At 37.0% G+C, this 24,593-nt stretch overlaps 1 protein-coding gene across 12 annotated transcripts in view; it reads left to right on the top strand.

Annotated features, from left to right (window-relative positions):
* The window catches only part of SYNE1 (spectrin repeat containing nuclear envelope protein 1), a 499,900-nt gene that overhangs the window by 152,464 nt on the left and 322,843 nt on the right, over nt 1-24,593 (top strand). For 10 of the 12 annotated variants that reach the window (XR_005214357.1, XM_037819664.1, XM_037819730.1 and 7 more), the window contains exons 10-13: nt 6,753-6,803; nt 9,085-9,192; nt 11,456-11,593; nt 12,879-13,043. Coding sequence is in view for 11 of the 12 variants with exons in the window: in XM_037819664.1 (XP_037675592.1) it covers nt 6,753-6,803; nt 9,085-9,192; nt 11,456-11,593; nt 12,879-13,043 (462 nt within the window). In the remaining variant the exon portion in view is untranslated. The remainder of the gene's footprint in view (nt 1-6,752; nt 6,804-9,084; nt 9,193-11,455; nt 11,594-12,878; nt 13,044-24,593) is intronic. The other 2 variants (XM_037819684.1, XM_037819694.1) reach the window with 1 other exon arrangement.

Genomic DNA, 24,593 nt, shown 5'->3' with positions numbered 1-24,593 from the left:
TTTATTTCTTTTTCTTGCCTAATTGCTCTAGCTAGAACTTCCAGCACAATGTTGAATAGCAATGGTGATAGTGGGCATCCCTGTCTTGTTCCTGATCTTAGAGGAAAAGCTTTCAGTCTCTCCCCATTGAGTGTGATGTTAGCTGTGGGTTTTTCATATATTGCCTTTATCATATTGAAAAAGTTCCCTTCTATTCCTATCCTTTGAAGTGTTTTCATCAGGAAAGGATGTTGAATTTTGTCAGATGCCTTTTCTGCATCAATCAAGATGATCATGTGGTTCTTCTGCTTTGATTTATTGATGTGGTGTATTACATTAATTGATTTTCTTGTGTTGAACCAGCCTTGCATACCTGGAATAAATCCCACCTGGTCGTGGTGTATAATTCTTTTAATGTGCTGCTGGATTCGATTTGCGAGTATTTTGTTGAGGATTTTTGCATCTATATTCATTAAAGAAATTGGTCTATAATTTTCTTTTTTTGTAGTATCTTTGCCTGGTTTTGGTATTAGGGCGATGATGGCTTCATAGAAAGAGTTAGGTAGCTTTCCCTCTTCTTCAATTTTTTTGAAGAGATTGAGCAGGATTGGTACTAATTCATTCTTGAATGCTTGGTATAATTCACATGTGAAACCATCTGGTCCTGGGCTTTTCCTTTTTGGGAGCTTTTTGATGACTGACTCAATCTCTTTACTTGTGATTGGTTTGTTGAAGTCATCTATTTCTTCTTGAGTTAATGTTGGTTGTTTATGCTTTTCTAGGAAGTTGTCCATTTCATCTAAGTTGTCTAGTTTATTAGCATATAGTTGCTCATAGTATCTTCTCATTATCTCCTTAATTTCTGCAGGGTCGGTAGTTATATTTCCTTTCCCATTTCTGATTGCATTTATTTGCATCTGCTCTCTCGTTTTTTTTGTTAGTCTAGCCAGTGGTCCATCGATTTTATTGATTTTCTCAAAGAACCAACTTCTGGTTTTGTTGATTCTCTCTATTGTTTTCCTGTTCTCAATTGCATTTATTTCTGCTCTAATCTTTGTTATTTCTTCCCTTCTGCTTGCTTTGGGGTTAGTTTGCTGTTCTTTCTCTAATTCCTCCAGGTGAGCAGTTAACTCTTCAATTTTTGCTCTCCCTTCTCTTTTAATATAGGCATTTAGGGCAATAAATTTCCCTCTCAGCACCGCCTTTGCTGCATCCCATAAGTTTTGATAAGTTGTGTTTTCATTGTCATTTGCCTCAAGGTATTTACTAATTTCTCTTGTAATTTCTTCCTTTACCCACTGGTTTTCTAAGAGGGTGTTGTTTAGCCTCCATATGTTTGTGAATTTTATGACCTTCTGCCTTTTATTTATTTCCAACTTCATTCCATTGTGGTCTGAGAAAGTGTTTTGTATAATATCAATATTTTTAAATTTGTTGAGACTTGCTTTGTGACCCAACATGTGGTCTATACTAGAGAATGTTCCATGAGCACTTGAGAAAAAAGTGTATCCTGCTGTTGTTGGATGTAGTGTTCTATAAATGTCTGTCAAGTCTAGTTCATTTATCATACAATTCAACATCTCTGTTTCTTTAGTGATCCTCTGTCTAGATGTTCTATCCATTGATGAGAGTGGTGTATTGAAGTCTCCAACTATTATTGTAGAGGTATCTATTTCTCCTTTCAGTGATCGCAGTGTTTGCCTCATGAATTTTGGGGCATTCTGGTTTGGTGCATGAATATTTATGACTGTTATGTTTTCTTGGTGAATTGACCCTTTTATTAATATATAGTGTCCTTCTTTGTCTCTTTTAATTGTTTTGCTTTTGAAGTCTAACTTGTCTGATATTAATATAGCTACTCCCGCTTTTTCTGGTTGTTGTTTGCATGAAATATCTTTTTCCAACCTTTCACTTTCAGTCTATGTTTGTCCTTGTGTCTAAAGTGAATTGCTTGTAGACAGCATATAGATGGGTCCTGTTTTTTAATCCATTCTGCCAGTCTGGGTCTTTTTATTGGGGAGTTTAATCCATTTACATTTAGTGTTATTACTGTAAGGGCAGTACTTTCTACTACCATTTTGTTTTTTGGAATTTATATGTCATATCTTATTTTTTCCTCTCCTTTTACCTTTCCTGATAATCTTCATTTCTGCACTCTTCTCCAACTCTCTCTCTCCTGTCTTTTCCTATCAGCCTGTAGCACTCCCTTTAGTATTTCTTGTAGTGCCAGTCTCTTATTCACAAACTCTCTCAGTGTCTATTTGTCTGAAAATGTTTTACTCTCTCCCTCATTTTTGAAGGAAAGTTTTGCTGGATATAGAATTCTTGGTTGGCAGTTTTTCTCTTTCAGTATCTTAAATATATCATGCCACTGTCTTCTTGCCTCCATGGTTTCTGCAGAGAAATTTGTACATAGTCTTATTGACTTTCCCTTGTATGTGATGGATTGCTTTTCTCTTGCTGCTTTCAGAATCCTCTCTTTGTCTTTGACATTGGACAATCTGACCAATAAGTGTCTTGGAGTAGGTCTATTGGGATCTATTCTATCTGGGGTACGTTGTACTTCTTGAATCTCTAATTTTCTGTCTTTTATAAGAGTTGGGAAATTTTCAGTGAATATGTCTTCTATTACTCTTTCTGCCCCTTTTCCCCTCTCTTCTCCTTCTGGGATACCCATAACATGTATATTTGTGCGTTTCATGTTGTCACTCAGCTCCCTAAGACCCTGCTCACATTTTTCCATTTTTTTCACCATCTGTTTTTTTGTGTGTATGAGTTCGAATGACCTGTCTTCCAGTTCACTGATCCTTTGTTCTGCCTGTTCAAATCTACTGTTGTGTCCCTCCATTGTGTTTTTCATCTCCTCCATTGTGGCCTTCATTCCCATGAGTTCTGCCATTTGTTTTTTTAAGTTTATGAATTCTTCTTTATGGTCACCCAGTGTCTTCTTTATATCCTTCAGCTCTTTTGCTATATCTTCCTTCATTTCATCAAATTTATTTAGCATTAGTTGCCTCCACTCCTGTGTCTCAGCTGAGCTATTAGTTTGTTCCTTTGGCTGGTCCATGTTTTCGTGTTTCCTGGTATGGCTTGTTATCTTAAGTTGTCTAGGCATCTGATTCTCTTGATTAGTTTATTTTGGAGCTTGTTTTCTGTCTTTTACCTACTGGTTTTCTTGTTGGTTGGCTTTGTTCTCTGGCCTCTGTTATTCAGTTCAACTTATTCTAGACCTCTAACTTAGGTTCTATTTAGTTGATCAGAATTTTTCCCCTCTTGTTTTTTCTGTTTCTTGCTCTGCCTCTATGTAACCTTTTTGTGAGTGGGTCTCCTCAGATATAGTCGACCCTAGTCAGATTTTCCCAGTCTAGTGAGGCCCAGGTCTCATTGGGAGGGTATGGAGTTTTCCTGAGAATGAGACCCTCTTATGAGGCCTTTAGAATTGGTGCTTTTCCTCTCCTGTCCAGCGGGTGGCACTGGCCAGCCTGCAGCTCCCCCACCAGTGTAAGGAGGTATGGAGCCTTTAGTTCTCCTGGTGACTCTGATCCTTTCAGGGGCGTGGTTGACTGAAGCCAGAATCTGAATTCCAGCCCCTGGGGTCTGAATTCCCGGAAGGAGGACTGCCAGTTGAGCTGGGCCTCCCTCCACTCTCCCAATCCTCAGAATTCCAGTTGTCTCTCAGGGGCACTATTCCCTTCTTCTCTCTCCTCTTTGGGGCCTCTCCAGGTAGATTGACGGGGGTGGAGGCCTTCAGTAGTGAATACGGAATTCAAAGACACTGTGGGTACTCTGTCTCCCCTCAAGCCCAGCCTAGTCCCTCAAACTGGGCTTTCCAATAGAAAATAACCACATATATTACTTTCAGATTAAAAAAAAAAAAAAAAAAAAAATAGAAAAGAAATCAAGAAAAAGAAAAAAGGGGGGAAAAAAAAAAAAAAAAAAAGAGTCTCTTTTAAACCTCTTTCCCCAGCCTGGAAGTTTTGTCAGTGTCAGAATAGAGCATTTAAAGATATGCTTTGGGCTATTGTCTGATAATTACTCTCCAACCGCTTCAGTTCCACCCCTGCCGGGGGCTATTGAAATGCAAAAAGATAACGGATCAGTGAGAAGCCAGAAGGGACAAAATGTAAGGGAAAAAAAAAATGGCTTTTTTGGAGTCTGGGAATGGGTGCCTGCTTTTACGTGCCCCCACTTCTTGGAGCCCAGTCCTTCTTTAGCACCCCAGCTCCCAAAGTTAGTTAATTAATTTGTTAATTAATTCTGCAGTTGAGGCTGGTTTGAGCCTCCCTTCTTGCCCTCAGCAGATTGCTGTTTTTTGTTTTTTTTTTCCCCCCTTTCAGGGAGCCGGCAGCAAGACAGTCTGTGAGGTCTGGGTGGGGAGGGGCGCCAGACCCCTGGTCCGGGGAACTTACAATGTTCGCTGCGATCTCAGCTTTTCCTCCAATTCCAAACTTGTGTCCAATGTGTGACTGGTTACTGGAGACCCCGAAAGCACTGTTTCATATAGTTCTTGGGTAATTGCCAGCTGCTCTAGGGGAGAGACGAAATTCTGCTCCTCACCACTCCGCCATCTTGCCCCGCCAAGGGCATATAGATTTTTAAGGCTGTTCTTTTGGTTGTTATTGTTATGTGTTTTTTCAAATTCCTCTGTAGAGAGTTTGTTCCATTTTACACTCCAGTCAATATACTGAACTGCCTATTTTTCCAGTCTTAACAGCATTAGGTATTACCATTCTTCTAATCTTTGTAAAGTAGTAGTATATATTTTTTATTATAGAGAGTTGGATTCAATGCTGAATTTAGAATTAATTATGAGGCAAAATGGCATCATATAAAATAATAAATGAAATTTTCAAGGCATGTTAAAGATTGCCTCTCTGTCCTCATTGTTCAGGTCTGGCCTGGAGTTTTCAGAGCAGTCAGATTGCAATGAAGAGCAATAAAAGGAAAAAAAAAAGTGTTTTCTAAATAGAATTAGAAATATATCTATGGAAGGGAAAGGTCAGGGAAATATAACAGGAAGTTTTCAAATAGGAAAAGGCATTGCATTGATAGTGAGTTGATAATGCAATTAAGAAAACCATGATGTTTCCTGGGTGGCTTGTATGAGGTTAATCTGGCATTTGATTGAACTATGCTATTAGGTTTCTTAAAATCTATAGTTCCTTTTCAGGATTCAGGCACAAATATTGACCCCCAGAGGAACTTATCTCTAGTTAGTGAAGTAATGTTTTTAAGAAACACCACAAAAGCCTAGCAAATAAGGTATGTGCAAATCCCAGCATAGATTGGTGTATATTCTTTGTAGTCATCCAGGATTTTCTCGGTTTTGACAATATACTTGAACATAGATGTTGCTATTTGTAAGAAACTCTATAGGAAAGCTCATTAGACTTACCCATACAGAATAGAGAAAATCAGGTTTCCATCCAATTTTCATATCTAAAGGCCTCCTTATGTTACCCAATTGGATTTGTTTCTGATCTGCTTTAATTTCTGATATAAATTATATCTCCAGATGAATAAACTTTGTGGCTGGAAACTAAAGGAATTGCTTTAGTCAATGCACATGAGCAGGAATTTCATGCAAAACTCCTTAGAGACTTGAAACACACAACATGTGCTTCTGGTAAAGGCTTGTTAATACACTTTGCTAAAAATACTTTAGCTAAAGATTAATTTAATTACGTAGAGAATAAATTCTGATCATTTACTTTTAATTTCCTTTATCCCTTCCCCCCAAAAAGAGTGCATATGATTTCTTTAGAGTTTATTTCAAAATTTAACTTTGAGAAAAATATAAGCTCCGCTTTTTTTTTTTTTTTTTACTGTGGCATCTGTACTGTTTGACACAGCATTTAAAACTGACAATTTAGAATATGAAAAATTAATTTTAAATATTTTTATGATTAGGGCTTATATTTATTAATGCAGGTCAATGGCAACGTAACTTTTCCAGATGAACCATTAAGACTTTATAAACTATGCATATGAAGTAGACTGATGCAATCACCCCAAAAAACTCAATGTTTGTCAAGTCAGGTCTCAGTAAATAGCTTTCTTGATTCATTGATAAATATTTTGGCACCAACATATCTAAGACACCTCCAAATTTTGGGGGTATTTGACTTCTATATCCTCTTTTTAAATTTATTTAAACATTTTTATGGATATCATTTAAATCTAATTTTCTTACTTGAAATAGACATTACTATGCCTTTCTTCCTTTAACCAATAAAACTGATAAACATTTTACCTAAAAGTATTCTTTGGATATTTAGCACTCGATCATAAATAAACAAAGTAGGCCTATTGGCTTAACTCTCTCATGTATTAAATTTTCACTGTTTATCCATTCATCCATTCCTCCATTGTAACAAATATTATAGACTGTCTTCGGAAGCACCACATGTATGCTGGGTATATTTATAGAGAAAACAAAATATGAGTCCATATACCTTTTCCTTATACAGTTCTCCGTCTAAAGTGTTTAGTGTTATTTCAAGACATGTCTATAAAATATGTATGTTGCCACGTATGACTGTTATGAATTAAAAATAAAAGCCTCACCTTGGCCAGATAAATATGTTGCCTTAAGTCAAACATTGTGATTTTTTTTAAAAGTTACAAAAACATCTCAAAGTAGTTATGCCCTTACAGATTTGGTAAATTTATTTATAAACAGATCTGTCTCCATTGGTTTTCTTCTTGTCTCCAATGTAATTTTTGTCCCTGATATATTTATTTTTCTATATATTATCTTTTCATATTGTTAGGAAATACTTCCAGGTTTTCCATCTTTTGCAAATTCTATTCAAAATTTTAAGGTAAGAGCTAAGCAATTTTGAATTAGTGACCTCTTTCAAACATCTTACATACTATAGCTTGCTAACCATTCCTTTGCATATATTTGTCTTTATATAAATGTTTCTTTTACTACCTCAATTATGTTACTTCCTTTTTCTGAATAGAACAAATAACAGAACTTATGTGTTATCAAAGAATAGTCATAGTCTAAGCCACTTCCATAGACTTTACTACTAATCTTTCATTATAAGATGACATCATTTTAAATAACACTTAATAATACTAATAAAATGAAAAATTTAAAACTATGTTTGATTTCTTTATATGTAACACAGAAAATAAAAATAAAGTTAAAAGGTGTATTTTTATATCTTCAAATATTAAGCGGGAAATTATTGAAAAAGGTAAGTGCCCAGTTAGCTTGTAAGCCTATGAAACACACTGCATCATTTGTGGCTCAATATTGGGTTACATGGTTCAGTAAAGTTACTTCACCCAGAAAATATTTGTGGAATGAATGATTCTGAATTCTTTCCCATATTCAGCTGTTGAGTGCTTTTGCTGGACTTCAGCTTTTCCATCTTTCTTTATATTTCAGGGAGATGTGAAGTTAAGGATCTGTCAATAAAATAGACAGTGCCAACATTGAAATAGAAAATTAGAAGTAACTAATTTCTCACAAAATGTTAAATTAATTTTTATTTCATACTCCATGAAGCATGTATATGTTTATACAAAAGATATAAATGTGCCTGTGTGTTTGTATGCACAATAGAGACAAAGTGAGTGAATGAGAGAGAGAGAGAGAGAGGGAGAGAGAGAGAGAGAGAGGTAGAGAGAGAGAGAGACAGAGAGAGTGAGAGAGAGAGAATGCTGAGACTATAGCTACTTGAAATTTCGGTGGTCCTGTAGTAGCAAATAGACCCCATGTCTTTTGAATGCATGCAAAGGCTAGGCTACCAGTGAGAAAAAGTCACCAGTCACAAGACTTATGGCTTCTGGGATCTAATTCTTGTTCTGTGCTTCGTTTTCCTCTTAAGGAGAATGTTGACCATATAAATAGCTATATCCTTCTTACCTTTTTGCAACTTACTTGACACCTTCCCACTGATAGAAAAAGTAGTTTACTAAATGGATGCCAGTACTTCAAGTTATTTTAAAAACATAATCCTTTTTCTCTCAGGTGGTGAGAGAATTTCAATTGTTGATTAAATGGCTCCTCTTAGGGACTGTCCAGAGTGCTTTACAAATGCAGGAGGGCGGAGAGGGGCAGAGGGTGACAGAGAGCCTCTCTTTGGAAATCTGCAGTGAAGATGCATCCAGGAACCCATTTTGCTGCTCTGAACTCCTAAGTATGGGTTATTAGTGCTTTCCAGGCATGCAAATCAACCAGTGTGTGCCTGGATTACATTCACATGTTCGTTCAGAAGAGACGTCAAGGGAAGACTGCAAGCTTGGCAGTCTTGGACTTCAGTCCCATTTCTTTCTCATATTAATGATGTTACCAATTGAACATTTATTCCACAAATATATATTGAGTGATACTGGGTGCCAGGCCCTGTGTTAGGCACTGGTGATAAAGTGATAAATAAAGAGCTTTGTAATATGGGAAAAAAGAGATGATTAAGTGGACGAATAGAGTATAGTGTTAGGGCAAACACTTTTGTTGTAGCATCATAGAGCAGTGTGCTCAAAACGTGACCCTGGAGCAGCGGCATGAACTTCATCTGGAAACTTGTTAGAAAGGCAAATTCTTGGGTTCCACCTCTGACCTGCCAAACCAGAAAGTCTGAGTGGTTCCCAGCAACCATAAGCCCTCCAGGTGATTCCAGTGCAGAACAGCTGGCCTCGAGGGGGGGCCCCTATCCCAGGCTTCTAGGTCAGTAAAAGCTTCCTAGAGATGGTCTAGGATGAGCTTAGCCATGAAGAAGGCGTGATCCAGGGGCAATGAGAACAGAGCTGTTCCAGCACCAAACAGCCACCTTTGCAAGATCAGAAAGTGAGAGGGGTATATGGGTCACCATAGCATTGAGTGCCAATCTCTGTCCTAGGCTCATTGCATAGATTATTTCTAATTCTCACCAAAGCCACTGAAAGCGTGTACCATTCCTCAGGTGACGGTGCAAGGGCAGAGAGATTTAAAACACAGGTGCCCAAGGTCACATAGCTAAAACAGGTCAGAAACATCAGAGAAGACTGGGACTGACTCATCAACCCATTCTTGGATGAACCCAGGTAATTAATAAGCAATTAAACAAATGTACAGTAACTAATAAAATTGTAATTACCATTGGTTTGCAGAGAGAAGACAGGATAATTTTGAAGGAGATGAAAGTTTGGATAGAGCAATTTGAAAGAGATTTGACAAGGGCACAGATGACGGAATCAAGTTTGCACGATAAGTATCAGGTAATGTATGGAAAAGAGACTGATTTTTCAAAAGCTTTTCATGAGTAGGATTTATGTTTAATCTATGTTCACTCATTCAAATGATATTAATAAGTAAATCCTTTAAAGAAATAACATGCATTATCATAAGTTTGAATGAGATTAATAATTGTATTTCTATTTATAGTTAGTTTTAAATTTTATTGTATCTGTGTTGTACACATCATCCATTTCCTGGTACTCAAAATCTTGTAGATGACCAAGAACTCAAATGTCTACTCACTTTTTATAGCACTCATGGTCTTGTAGATGTCACATACCATAAAAATCCACAGAGGATGACTTATGAGTGAAATCCAAAATTACTATAGAATAAGCTGAATTTAGTGATTTTATAGAATTGCAACATACCATTTGGCTTGGGCCCATTAGTGAGATAAATGTTACCGCCATCTAACTAGTTCAACACAATTGCATTCACATAGAGACTAGGTTAGTTGTTTTATCCTCAGTCTCATTACACTGTCATTGATTGGTTTTCTACTTCCAATTTCCACTTCCAGGACACAGAACAGGTTTTTACCATTAAAAATGTTATTTATTCTATGTGGCATTGACATTTCCCTCTTATTTAAAATGTCACTGCATTTTAGTAGTGGAAGTGTAGTATATTCTATTCTACTTTATATGTCAAGAAATTTTGCTAAAAAAGGGGGAGCAATGATGTGAGATTCAACAAGGCAGACAGTAAAAGAGGCAGCTACGCCACTAACTGTGTGATTTTATATAACCGTATCTAAACAGTGTGCCTGAATGTAGATGGGTATTTGTTGAAGCTGGCAACATGAGAAATAGGTACTTATACAAAGGTACTCTTTTGCTCTGAAACTCGATGTATTTTTCCCCCAAAATAAAGCCAGTAAATTAATAACAGAAATGCAAGAACAGAGTGAATATACTTATTTTGTCCATTGGTTAGTTTGAGTTTTAGCGTAGATTATCGACAAATCCTGAATTATAAAGTTACCTTTTGTTCAGAGGCTATTTTGTAAGAGAGATGTGGAAGCTTAGAAAAGTACAAAACAGAGACACTCCTTTCACACACACAAAAAATGACCACTAGTTTCTTAAAATAGGGTGAGAGATCGTCTGAACCCAGCAAATAGGGGACATTTTCTTTCACTTGTGTGTTTATTATGTTATCAGAGTTTTCCACATGTTTCTAATTATAAATCAAGAGTGTATTTTCCAGGTTTCCATGCATAGAACCCTGATGAGTAAAATTGAAGATTGGTTGTATCTTTTGGTACTCTAAAATTACATTAACTTAGAGGTAATGGAAGATAAAACTTGTGGTAAAATTTTTATTCAGCATCTCCCCCCAGTGTTCTTCATGAGAATTTACATGTTTATTTATGACTTTGAAATTCTTTTAGCTGGGCTATCTGCTCAGCTCCATAGGGCCAGTCTCCCCATCTTTCACATAATTACCCATTTTAATGGTATTTTCAATTCATATTTAGGCTGGGAGTCATATTTAGGGTGTATTAACTTAGTGTATAATGTAGAACTTTAATGAAAATAACTGCATTTTTAGGTTAGTATTAGGATTATGGCTGAGTCCACATATTCCAAATTTATTTTCATTGTACTCTGACAAAAGAAATGATATAGTACGTTCCATTTTAATGCCATAGAACTAAAGCAACGAATTATTATGTAAATGAGCTCTCCCAAAGTAAACTCTTCATACAGGTGTGAACACACACTTACATATATTTAATTTAGTACCATTTTGATAGATGCAATTTCCACTGGTAAATTGTTTAGTACTTTGAAGCAAAGCATCTATGTTGAATTACGCATACAGTTATATTCCTACTTGCTAATACTTCCTGAAGAGCATGAACTGGCATTAGATACTTAACTGGAAGTGAGAAATCCTAAGCTTTAGTCTTGCACCAACTACTTGACCTTGCCAAGTCACCCCTGGGCTTCAATGTCCTCATGAGTCATGTGGTCATAACAGTCGTGCATGTCTCCTGGGTAGGGGAATGGGGAGCACCAAGGAGATAACGTGTGGAAGGTGTTGATCCCAAGGTCAGGCACACTCTCAGGGCTCCATGAGTGGTAGCTGTTGTTAGCATCGTGCCTGTATTATTATCAACAATAACATACAATGAATGCTATCTAAATGGAAATGATCGTTACACAGGAAATGTGGTTTTCTTTGCATTTGCTTTTTTGACTCATCTCCATGTTGTTGCTGTCTCTCCTCTTTTAGTCTTTTAAGCACTTCAGAGTCCAGTATGAAATAAAGAGGAAGCAGATTGAACACTTAGTACAACCAATACATAGAGACGGCAAATTGTCGCTTGACCAAGCATTGATAAAACAAGCTTGGGATAGAGTGTCCTCCAGGGTAAGTTCCAATAGGGCTTACATAATTCAATCCAAGAGACTTTTCCATCGTCTTTTCTACATTGTGATACTGCATCAGTTTCTACTGCCTCTGCCTGAAGTTGGAAAGGATTGGCTGTGGGTAGAAGTTAGTAGAAGTGCTGGGTGTGATAAACCCTTTCTGCCTTGCCTGCCCTGCATGTAACATTGGATAGAAATAGATTGAAGTGCTGAGAGACCATTGAGCTTGCGTCTCACTTCACACAGCTTCATTCTGGGTTGTTCAGAAGACCTGCCTCTTTTGTAGAAGCTCTTCAGGAAAGGAGCCTAAACTTCTCCATGTTCCAAAACCATGTCTCATCACCCTATCAGTTGAAAAGCTCCCTGGTCATTAAATGCCAGGTACACCATAATAAACAACAATTTATCTTTTTACATTTATCCATCTCTTCTTTTCTGGCCTTTCATGAACTTGAAAGAAAACCACTCAATATCTTCCATATTCTTCTGCGTGCTTAGAGACAAAGACTTCAAAATCCCCAAAACTCTTCTCTCTCTAAGGGGAATATTTGTCTTGAACCTACCCTATTTCCTTCATTTTGATCATCTATTTTTTTCTCCTATAGACTCCATCAAAGAATAGAGTAGTTCCTAAGCACATCAACTCTCCCTATCTGGCCATACCAACAAGTCAGGAAACAGTGCTTGATAACTGGGTAAACTGTGAAAAAGGAAAAAAGGTTAAAGAATCATATGATTAGAGAAAGAATCCTGAAAAATCATCTTTCTCCAGAGCTGTATAGATGAATCTGATTTTTTTGGACCTGTTCTGATCACATGGGAGGTTTTAAAGCGATCCTCACTCAAGACTAGCTGTATAACAAACAGGTATAAAATGACCAGGTGTATAACAAACAGGTGTAAAATGAACAGGTGTATAATGAACAGGTGTAAAATGAACAGGTGTATGACAACCAGGTGTATAACTATTGCATACTTAAGCATGTCCCCAAACCTGCAAAGGCCAAACTGGAAATAAATGAGTACATTGTGCCTGCCTCATAAGAATAATGTTTGCTTTATCTCCCAATAACATCCTTCCATGCCTGCAATACATTTTGAGTTTCCTCACAATTTACTTGTAACTAATTTCATCCCTATCCCCAAATTACTTACCTGATATTTTTAAATTAGTCTAAAATCAATAACTTAAAACTTTATGTAGCCTTAAAAATCATTTGGGGGAATTTTCGGAATTGTCTTTGGTTTTATTTTTTTCTTTTTGTTTTTCTGCCTTTTAATTTCAGCTCTTTGACTGGCATATTCAGCTCGATAAATCCCTTCCTGCACCTCTGGGCACTATAGGTGCCTGGCTGTACCGAGCTGAGGTGGCCCTGAGAGAGGAAATAGCCATCCAGCAGGTCCACGAGGAAACGGCAAACACGATTCAGCGGAAACTTGAGCAGCACAAGGTAAAATTCCGCTTGACAGACTTTCCAGCACAGCAGTCATTATACAGTCTGGAGACAGACGTGCTGATACAGGACTTGCCCTGAGCAGGCCTCGGAAGCATCCATCTGTACAGATTCGAGCACACTGCACCTTCTTAAAGATCCTTTCACTCATGTTTCCCGTCCCTACACTTTTTTTTTTTTCATTTTCTCTGTACACCATTTATTATTGTTTTCTCTCAATGCTGGTTATTATGAATACATTGCAGAAATTTAGAGAGATATACAGGGTTATCAAACAAAGACTCACAAGGGCTAATGACAGTTCTGGTAGGTTGGTTTCTTGGGATATTTTCCAGTAGCTCTGTGGTCTTTTTTCATCTAGAGCATTCTTTGTTATTTCTGTTGCTATATGTTATTCTTCAAAAGATAAGCCCACCGATAACAGCAAGTTTACGTAATAACATGATTGGCGATTTGTTCCAGACCTCATCTCTGCCCCCATTCTCAGGGGTGGTCAGGCCAAGTCCTTATTTCCTGATGGTACAGAGTGGGGTGGAGGGAGTGGTGGAGTTAGGCTGTGATGGCCTCTTCACCATTTGAGACTGTGTGAGCTTGGTGTGTATAGATAAGTTCTGTTATACTTCCTTTTTGTAAGTTTTGTGCTAGTTCAGGGCTGAAAATGCAACTTTTCATTAGCATCACAATAGTACAATCCTGCATTAATTTTTGTACCCCATTTACTGTTTCAGGGTTGGATTTTGTTGTGTTTGCATTTAAAACAGATGATCAGATATTTCTATTCTTGACTACATATGGAGAATTTATAACTCATATATATATATATATATATATTTGCAAAATTATTGATTTTAAAAAACATTACCTTGAGGACATTCTAGACTTGATCATAAAGCAAATACATGACTGGTCTTGTTTCACTCCTCTCCAGGACCTTATAATTTGGAACTAGAGTGTAAAGCTGTAGAGGGGTCCTGCTCATGCCATTTCAGCTCCTTATCAAAGCAAGACTGATGCAAGGTATCTATCACTCAGGCCCCTTCTCCATTCATTCTTGTCCCTTCCTCAGCTACAGTCCATGCTTTTAGCCACTTTTAGTTTTGCTGATAATCTCGTAGCTTCCCCCTGTCCCCCACCAACACACACAAATACACACACAGACCTCCCCCCAGTCTTACTTCTTAGATTATGGCATGGCTTTGGGATCTATTCAGGTCTGCACAGACAGACACATAAAAGCTTGGCCTCTGAGTCTCCACCTTAGTTCCCTGGAGGCAGGGGTAAGCCACAAGGGGGGCAGAGTTCAGGACTCACAAGAGAGTAAGCCATAGAAAATTTTTCTGGGAGTGAACCAGATTAAGCATTCCTCAGAAGAGTAGAAAAGCTCAAGCCATTTCCATTTTGAGGCTCCCAGTATATTTTAAAAATGGAGGAAATTGTTAAAAACAGGGTTACAAAAATAACAATTTCATTGAATTAGCAATTAGACATAAAATACTATGCAGTAATTTCTCTCCATGTATAACACGACATGACTGGAACAATTTTAAATGATGTGACTATTTGATACAAGGCTGGAACACAGATATTTAAATCAGCAATCATAAAACAATGGAACTGTGAATTATAAGATTAATTCTCATTCATTCAACATTTTTTTTGTTAAATGCCTATAATAAATACGGTAAGCTTTGATGACGTGAGAAGTTTGAATCACTGTTAAGATAACTAAAATTCTAGGTTTCCTCAATAGCAGTAAACTAGACAACCAATCTGATATCATTACTCAATGCTGGTATATTGGTCTCACTTGTAGACATAATAAATTGGAAAAAGCACAATGCAGCATTGATACATGAATAATGAATGTTTGAGCAAAAGAATATTTGACCATCCCAGTCTAAAAAGTAACTGTGATTCTTGTAATGAAAACTTAAACATGCTATCAAAATTTATAATACTTGGTTTTTTTCACAACTTTTTATTTCTTTAATGTACTACAGAATAGACCATCATTCATCATTAATGCATTTGTGGTATTTGAAAATTGGATTCAGATCATTTTTTAAGCTTATTTTTCAGAGGTCGCTTTCTGCCAGTGTTTTTTTTTTTTTAATTAAATTCAGTTTTATTGAAATACATTCACACATCATACAATCATCCATGGTATACAATCCACTGTCCACAGCATGACAACATAGTTATGCGTTCATCACCACAATCTATCTCTGAACATTTTCCTTACATCAGAAAGAACCAGAACAAGAATAAAAAATAAAAGCGAAAAAAGAACACCCAAATCATCCCCTCATCACACCCCATTTGTCCTTTAGTTTTTATCCCCATTTTTCTACTCATCCATACACTAGATAAAGGGGGTGTGATCCACAAGGTCTTCACAATCACACTGTCATCCCTTGTAATCTACATTATTATATAATTGTCTTTAGGAGTTCAGACTGCTGGGATGGAGTTTGGTAGTTTCAGGTATTTATTTCTAGCTATTCCAATACATTAAAACCAAGACGTGTTATCTATATAGTGCATAAGAATGTCCACCAGAGTGACCTCTCGACTCCATTTGAAGTCTCTCAGCCACTGAAACTATTTCGTCTCATTTTGCATCCCCCTTTTGGTCAAGCAGATACTCTCAGTCCCACGGTGCCGGGTCCACATTCATCACCGGGAGTCATATTCTGCCTTGCCAGGGAGATTTACAACTCTGGGAGTTGAGTCCCATGTAGGAGGGAGGGCAGCGAGTTCACCTGTCGAGATGGCTTAGTTAGAGAGAGAGAGGGCCACATCTGAGCAACAAAGAGGTACCCAGGGGGAGACTCTTAGGCACAATTACATGGAAGTTTAGACTCTCCTTTGCGGTAACAAGCTTCATAAGGGCAAGTCCCATGCTTGAGGGCTCAGCACATCAAACCGCCAGTCCCAATGTTTGTGACAACATCAACACCAGTCCAGGTGAGGATGTCCAACACATCCGCACCTTCCCCCAGATCCTCGAGGCTGGGGAGGGGGAGGCTGTAATTATATTTTTTTATTATCTCTGCCAGCGTCTTTTAAAAATACTTTAAAAATTACTTAGCATGTATGTTAGAAACATGTTTATGCTGCAAAGCAAGGCACGCCTATATTATCTTCACTTTTCTATTTTCAAGATACCATAATTTCCAGTTATCTTAGAAAGACAGATAGTTAATGACAATCATAGCTATTATTGAGTATTCAACCACATTTCAGTCTGCAGTGCTTGGTTTTGCTAAACATTTGATATGTGAGGTATGAGGTAGGTAGTATTACCCTCATTTTGCACATGAGTAAACTTTAGGCAGAGAGAGTTTAAGTGACTTTGCCCAAGGTTAAATCTCTAGCAATCCAGGTTGTCTAGATCTTAAGCACTGAAATTAAAATATGTCCAGAAAGCTATTGCATATAGTATGAGTGATCAATCTTGTTAGTTTTTAGTAGTAGAGTTGCTTTGGTAAGGTAAGGCATTCACTCATAAGGAATCATGAGATTAGCCTTCACACTTCCGTGGGGTTATCAACCTATCAACCAGGGCACTTCTGGAACCTCTTTTCTTGAAGATTTTATATCCTAGATTACAGTGCATGCTATTACTCTTCAGTAATCCATAGGACCCCTAACTTCAACTATTCTTCATCTTTTCTGTGACCTGTAATCCTTTGATCCTAATGCTTTTACTGCCCCCTATCCTCTTCATTTCATTTCTCACTCTGCTGAAATTAATTGCTCAGTCATTGAAAATCCTCCCTTGCATGCATCTTCCACTGCCTTCTCCATGTCTCACTCTGTCCTGTTATCCCGGTAGAAACACAACCCTGATTAGAGCCAACTCTGCCCCGTCCATGCCCACGCACTTGCAGCTCACCAAGCAGGAGGCAAACACTCCCAGGCAGGATGACTAACCCACGTGGGCTCTTCACGCTGCTTGGCAATCAGACGGCATTTCCTTACTCCATTCCCTCTCCATTTCCGGGACAACTGCTTCGTACCCTGTCTCCTCAAACCTTCCACACCTCCTCTCCCATCCTCATTCTTAGCTGATGACATTGCTTCCTATTTATCTGAGAAAAATAGAAGCAATCAGAAAAGAATTTCCGTGCACTCCCACGACTGCACCAGCCCACCTACTTGTATCTGCGCCCAAATCCTCTGTCCTCACTCCTGTTGATAGAGATGGACCATCTGTGCACAGAGCTGAGGCCAACCCCTACCTGTGCACTAGGTCCAAGTCCCCAAACCCTTCTGTAGACACTGTTCCTGCAGTAGTTCTTCCTTTCTTTAATCTTCCTCCTTCTGCTGGACTTATCCCACCTGCATGCAAATATACTGCTACTTCTCTCACCTTAAAAAGCCTCTGTTTAAACCTTCCTTCTCCTTTTAGTCACTTCCTATTTTTCCTCCTTCCTTTTATGACAAAACTCCTTGATAGTTGTCTGCATTCTCATTTCAGTTTGAAAATTTCTTCTCCCATTCTTTCTGGAACCCATTCCAATCAAGCTGCTGTCCTCACCTGCTATCTATGTCGGCTTCACCAGGATTCTTCATTTTCCTAACCCAATGGCCAATTTTCGGTTCTCATATAGCCTCACCTATTAGGGACATAATTATTCCTTCATTCGTGAAACACTTTGTTCATTGGTTTTCTAATTTTCTCCCTTAGTCTCTGGTTATGGCTTTTTTTAGTTTTTCTACAAATATGTACTGAGTATTTTCTATGCACGAAGCAGTGTTCTAGGCATTTGGGATATAGCTGTTAACAAAACAGACAAAAATCCCTGCCCTTGTATAACTTGCCTTCTGGTGGGAGGAAGAAGGAAGTTAAAAATAGTAAACATAATAAATAAGGAAATTATATAGTATATTGGAAGAGGGAAGAAGAGCAGGGAGTATTAGGTAGGGCTGCAATGTTAAATATAGTTGTTAGTGAGGCCTCAAGAAAGGATGACATCAAACAGGCAAGCACAGTCCCAACTCAAAGCCTCTGCCCTTATCATCCTCCTGGAATGTCTCTTTCCTCCACCTGTTCCCTTTTTCCTCCGATATTCCCATTATTCTCTTCCTCTCCTTCTTTGGGCCTTTACTGAAAGGTCACCTTTTTTTCAACCTTTTCTGGCCTCCCCATCTGAAATTGAAACTCCTTCAAACACTCCCTTCCCCACTTCCCTGTTGATTTTTCTGTTGGTGCTTATAGTCATCTTATCAATTATTTCACTTATTTAGCTTGTTTCTTGTTTGATTTCCTGCATCATAATGTCAGCTCTATAGGACAGGATTTTTTGTGTTTTTCACTGTTGTATTCCCAGCACCTTACGTCATTTTAGAACTCTTCTGGTTTTCTGTTTTTGTTTCTGTTTTTTTTTTTTTGAATTGGATCTATTTTTCTTACTCTTTTTTTCCAGGAATATGTCCATTTGAGTAAGTTTTAAAATTTATTGAAACAAAGTTATTCAAACTATCCTCTTATTTTTTGGAAATCTTTTCTTGCCTGTCATTAAACCCCTATTTTATTTCCAATTTTGCTTTTTGTGTCTTCTGACTTCCCTTGATCAATCACATTTTGGGCATTGTCAATTTACTCTATCACATTTTTGTTTCTGTTTATTAGTTTTTTTTTTCAACCTTAAACATCTCTTTCCATCTATTATTTTAGCAGAGAATTAGCATTTATGTTTTAATTAATTTTTTTATCAAGGTGGCATACACATAACATGAAATTTCCCATTTCAACCACAAGTATACATTTCAATGATATCAAATATGTTAATTACTGTCTCACCGCCATCCATTACTAAAACTTTTCCATGGCCCCAAACTGAAACGCTATTCCACTCTGCAACCCCACCCATGTGTAACCTATAGTCTACTTTCTGTCTCTAGTTATTTTATATAAATGGAATCATACAGTATCTTTCCTTCTGTGGCTGACTTATTTCACACAACATGATGTCTTCAAGATTCATTCATGTTGTTGCATGTTATCAGAACTTTATTCCTTTTTGGGGCCAAATAATATTCCATTGCATGGATATACCACTTTTGTTTATCCATTTATCTGTTGATATACACTTGGGTTTCTTCCATCTTTTGGCTACTGTGAATAATGCTGCTATAAACCTAGGAGTGGGATTGCCAGATCAAATAGTAATTTTATACTTAACTTTCTGAAGAAACTCTATAAAGCTTTCTACAGCAACTGTACCATTTTTCATTCTCACCAACAATGCCTAAGTGTTCCTATTTCTCTACATCCTCTCCAGCACATTATTTTCTGTTTTGTTTCAGTTGATAGCCATCCAAGTGGATGGCAAGTGATCTCTAATTATGGTTTTAATTTGTATTTCCCTAATGGCTAATGATGAACATCTTTTCATGCGCTTGTTGATCATTTATGTATCTTCTTTGGAGGATATCTAGTCAAATCCTTTGCCAATTTTTAACTTGGATTCTTTGTCTTCTTGTTGAGTTGTAGGAGTTTTTATAAATTCTTGTTATTAAACCCTTGTCACATTTATGATTTTAAAATATCTTCTCCCATTCTGTAGGTTATCTTTTCAGTTTCTTAATTATATCCTTTGATACATGAAAGTTTTTAATTTTGATGAAGTCCAATTTTTCTATTTTTTTCTTTTCTGCTCATGCTTTTGATGTAAAGTCTAAGAATCCATTGCTGAATTCAAGGTACTGAAGATAGTCCTTCATGTTTTCTTCTATGAGTTTCATGGTTGTAGCTTATATTTAGGTCATTATCTGTTTTGAGTTGATTTTGTATATGGTGTGAGGTGGGGATCTACTTTCATTCTCTTGAATATAGATATCTAATTTTCCTAACCCCATTTGTAGAAAAAACTATTCTTTCCCCACTGAATTGAATTGGTACCCTTGTGAATCTTGAAGACATAATGCTGAATGAAATAAGCCTGACACAAAAGGAGAGATATTCTGTTACCCCTAATGTGAACTCTGTGAAAAATGCTAAGTAAGTGTCTTATATTGTAGAATGTAGGGGACCTGGAGATAAACAGCAGCTAGTGAAGAGGGGAACAATAATCTAATAGCAGACAAGATATTGAGGCTGATCATAATAATATGAGAATGCTTAGGTGTGACTATGATTCATTAATTTTCTTTTGGTATGATAGAAGTATATTGGAAGGAATGAAGTTATTTCAGGATATTTGTTTTTCCCATTGCTTTGCTTTGTTTTGTTTGGAAATTTTTTTTTATTTGATAAATAAAGTAATTTTTTTATTAAAAAAAAAGAATTGGCACCCTTGTGAAAAGTCAGTTGGCCATAGATGTGTAGGTTTATTTCTGGTCTCTGAATTCTATTCCATTGGTCTGTATGTCTGTCCTTGTGCCAGTACCATACCATTTTGATTACCATAGCTATGTACTAAGTTTTGAAAAAGGGAAGTGGGAATCCTTCGTCTATGTTCTTTTCCAAAATGGTTTTGGTTATTAAGGGCCCTTGTAATTCCTTTGGCAGCTGATGGTTGCATTTTCCATTTCTGTGAAGAAAGTTGTCAGAATTTTGATTGAATTGTGTTGAATATGTAAATTTCTTTTTGTATTAGCAAAATCCTAACAAAATTATGTCTTCTCATCCATGACAGCAAATTGTTTTTCCATTTATTTAGGTCTTCTTTAATTTCTTTCAACAATTAGTTTCCCATGGACAAGCCCTTTGCATCCTGGGCTACCTTTATTCCTAATATTTTATTCTGTTACGTGCTACCATAAATAAAATTGTGCTCTTGATTTCCTTTTAGATTGTTCACTGCTGTTATATAGAAGCACCGCCAAGTTTTGTGTGTTGATCTTGCATCCCATCACTTTGCTAAATTTATTTATAAGTTCTAGTAGCTTTTTTGTAGATTCTTCAGGATGTTCTCTATAGTTTCATGTTATCTGTGAACAGAGATGGTTTTACTCGTTTCTTTCTAACTTGGACCTTTTTATTTCTTGTTATAGCCTAACTGCTCCTGCTAGAACTTCTGTGTAAGTTAAATAGTAGAGGTGAAAAGAAGCCTCCTTGTCTTATTTCTGATCTTAGATGGGGAAAGCTCTTTCATCTTTGAGTATGATGTTAGCTGTAGGATTTTCATATATGTTCCTTTATCACATACTGAGGAATTTCTCTTCTATTCCTAGTTCTGAGTGCTTTTATCAAGAAAGGGTGTTGGATTTTGTCAAATTCTTTTCCTCCATAAATTGAGACATTTATGTGTTTTTTTTCCTTCATTCTGTTAATGTGGTGTATTATATTAATTGGTTTTTCTTCTGTTGGAACCATCCTTGCCTTCATGGGATAAATCATATTTGATCGTGGTGTGTAATCCTTTTAATGTCCTGTGGGATATGATTTGCTAATATTTTGTTGAGGACTTTTGTGTCTATATTCATAAGAGTTATTGGTCTGTTATTTCCTTTTCTTGTGATGTCCTTAACTGACTTTCGTATTAGGGTGATATTGACCTTGTAAAATGTGTCACAAAGTGTCCTCCCTGATGTGAACCAGGATGGTAGCCATAGAGGTGGTGAGAAATGATCAGATTCTGAAGATACTTGGAAGTTAGGGCAAGCAGAATTTCCAGCATTTGATACAGAGTGTCAAGAAAGAGGAGTCATAATGACTCCATGCTTTGTGGACCCAGCTACTAGGAAAATGGAATTTGTGTCAATTGAGATGGAACCTGTGAAGCAGATTTGGGAGGAAAGATCAGGTATTCAGTTTTGGGCAGATTAAGTATAAAATGCCATTTTCTCATCCAAGTGGACATTTTGAATGAGCAGTTGGGGATAGTAGACGGGTTCAGGAGAGAAGTTCCATTAAATAATGGAGTACATATAGTCAGAGAAGAGAAAAAGATCAAGAAATGAGCCACAGGGAAATCTAATATTAAGAAATCAAAGAGTAGAACCAACAAAAGAGTGTGAGAAGAAGCAAGCAGTGAGGTAGGAGGAAACCCAGATATTGCATGGTCCTAAAAGCCAAGTGAGCAAATATATCGAAAATAGTGTATTTTTAATAGTCAGCCACAGTATATTATATTAATTGATTGTTCTTATATTGGAACCATCCTTACATGCATACTACTAAATTGGAAGTTTCATCAGTCAGCAATTACCATCCCTAGTCTTAAGAATGCTCTCTGTTCTGATATCTATTTTGGTTGGTATCAATATATTCATTCCCACTTTCTTTAAGTTAATATTTGCCTGACACATTCTTTCCATTCCTTTGGGTTCAACCTTGCCATGTTCTTAATGTTTAGTTGTATCTCTTATAAAAAGCACATGGTTCTATTTAGTTTGTTTGTCCAGCTGACCATCTCTATACTTTAACTAGTGAATTTATGCTCCATTCACATTTACTTATAACTATCGATATACTTGATTTTGTTTCTACTGTCTGACTTTTTGCTTTCTTTTTGCCCTATTTCCTTTTTCTACTTTCTTGCTTTTTATAAGTTTATTGAGGATTTTTACTTATTCCCTTGCTTGTTTTTCTTAGTCCATGTTTTTCCCTCTACCGCTTTGAAAATTATAGTCTAGCTGTATAGTGTAGTACAACTTGAAATTCTATCTTAAATTTCAAGTACAACTTGAAATTTTACCATAGATTAACAAAATTGAAAGTTAAGAAATATCTTAATCTCCTCTTAATCAATATAAGGGATTAAGATCGCTCTAACCAGACCATTCTCCTCTTGACTTACATGCTTTTATTGTCAAGTATTTCATAACTGGCATTTTTCTAAGATCATAAATTTTTAGTGTCTGCTGATTCTCACTCATGGTAGCTTATTTCCCATGTTTAGGGATCTTTTCTCTCCCCCTGTTGTATTTGCATTTGCTTCCAATTGGGCCATGTTAGCCCACTTTGAGGGTTCTGGCTAAATGGTTAAGTCTTAGCTCTTGCTCATGTCCAAAGACTCAGTCTTCTACAGCAATGGTATAAATATTTGACCAGGGTAGTCTGGCCTTTGCATTTTTCAAATTAAAGCAGTTGTAGGTTTACAGAAAAATCAGGCAGAAAGTGTGGAGTTCCCATATAACTTCCCCCCCCAAACAGTTTTCCCAATTATTAACTTTTTGCATTAGCGTGATACCTTTGTGATAATCGATGAACCAATACTATTATAATTATATTATTAACTGTAGTCCATAGTTTACATTAGGGTTCACTTTATGTTTTGCAATTCTGTGGTTTTTAAAAAAGTTATATATATATGTATATACACTGTAAACTTTTCCATTTTAACTGCTTTCAAGTATACGATTCAATGGTGTTAATTATCATCACCATGTTGTGCTACCATCACCACTGTCCATGCAATTTGTTTTTGCTCACAGGTCTGTGATTCAGTTTTGGGTATTGTTTGACTGAGAGTGGAGAATCTAAATGATTTCACATACTTCCTATGAACTCAGCAGTGAATTAAAATCATGCATTTTACCCAGCATATAGCGAGAGGCTGTTTCAGAGCATCCAGTGATATAACATCAGCTACAGAAGTTCTTTTATTGCATGTTTGAAATGCTTCATTTTGATATCTTATTTAGAAATGTTCGATGAATTAGATACTGAAAACTGTACAATTAGGAAAGCTGCTTCCAGGGCAACAGAACATTTGTGTCTTGTCTTACATGCACAGACACCCATCCATACATTAACTTACAGTCACATATGACAAATCAGAGCTAGGAGTAGCAGTGGCTCAAGGCTTTTCCTGGAGTCAGTTGTGGGCGGTTTCAGTCAAGATCAAACGCCGTAGAAATGTGTCATCAAACGAGGGTAGAGAGTGACTAAAATACTCATTGTCCATGGCTGTTCTAAGGGCAGTCCTCTGTGCCGTGTCTCTTCTGATCAGTTCTTGGCTCGCGCAGTGCCCTCCCTCTGAGCACAAGTGACTTACACCTGTCTGTGCAAGGTCAAATAGGTCAGATGTGATCACAGCAAAATATATCAGGAGAGAAATCCTGGGGTTTTCTATGAAGTAAAATTAATGTCACATTTGAGAATCTTCATTTTTCTCTTCCTTCAAGTATTCCTTTTGTGACTTTAAGTTTTTTTACATTGGCTTCTATTTTCTCCAATTAACCCACTAAACCCTGTTTTGAGAGAAACAATATTAACTTTAGTTTATCATTCTGGTGGACTAATGTGTCTTACTTTTCACTGAGTGGTCACACTGTTTTCAGTGAGTATTTATTCTGCTATTGGGAGAGAAATGAAGCTCTGGAAAATATGACATGGGGTAAGGGGAATCTCCTTTCACCTCTCTTTGCTTCTCTGAGAGAAATTGATTAGGAATTGTGAAATGCCCGTAGAACTTTTTATTAATAAGTTTGTCAACAATGAAAAATTCAGCAAACGAATCAAGGGAGATTCCAACTAAACTAACAATGAATCAAATTCGTGAGTTCTCTTCAGTCTACAGAGAGTATTTATAAATGTCACACTTGCTCTTTCCACTGTGATCCTATGGTTCCTCCTTGTGCTTGCTTGAA

Source organism: Choloepus didactylus, chromosome 2, assembly GCF_015220235.1.
Source record: "Choloepus didactylus isolate mChoDid1 chromosome 2, mChoDid1.pri, whole genome shotgun sequence".
Classification (NCBI taxonomy): domain Eukaryota; kingdom Metazoa; phylum Chordata; class Mammalia; order Pilosa; family Megalonychidae; genus Choloepus; species Choloepus didactylus.
Note: the sequence above shows the minus strand (reverse complement) of the source record. Positions and strands in the feature narration are given on the sequence as shown.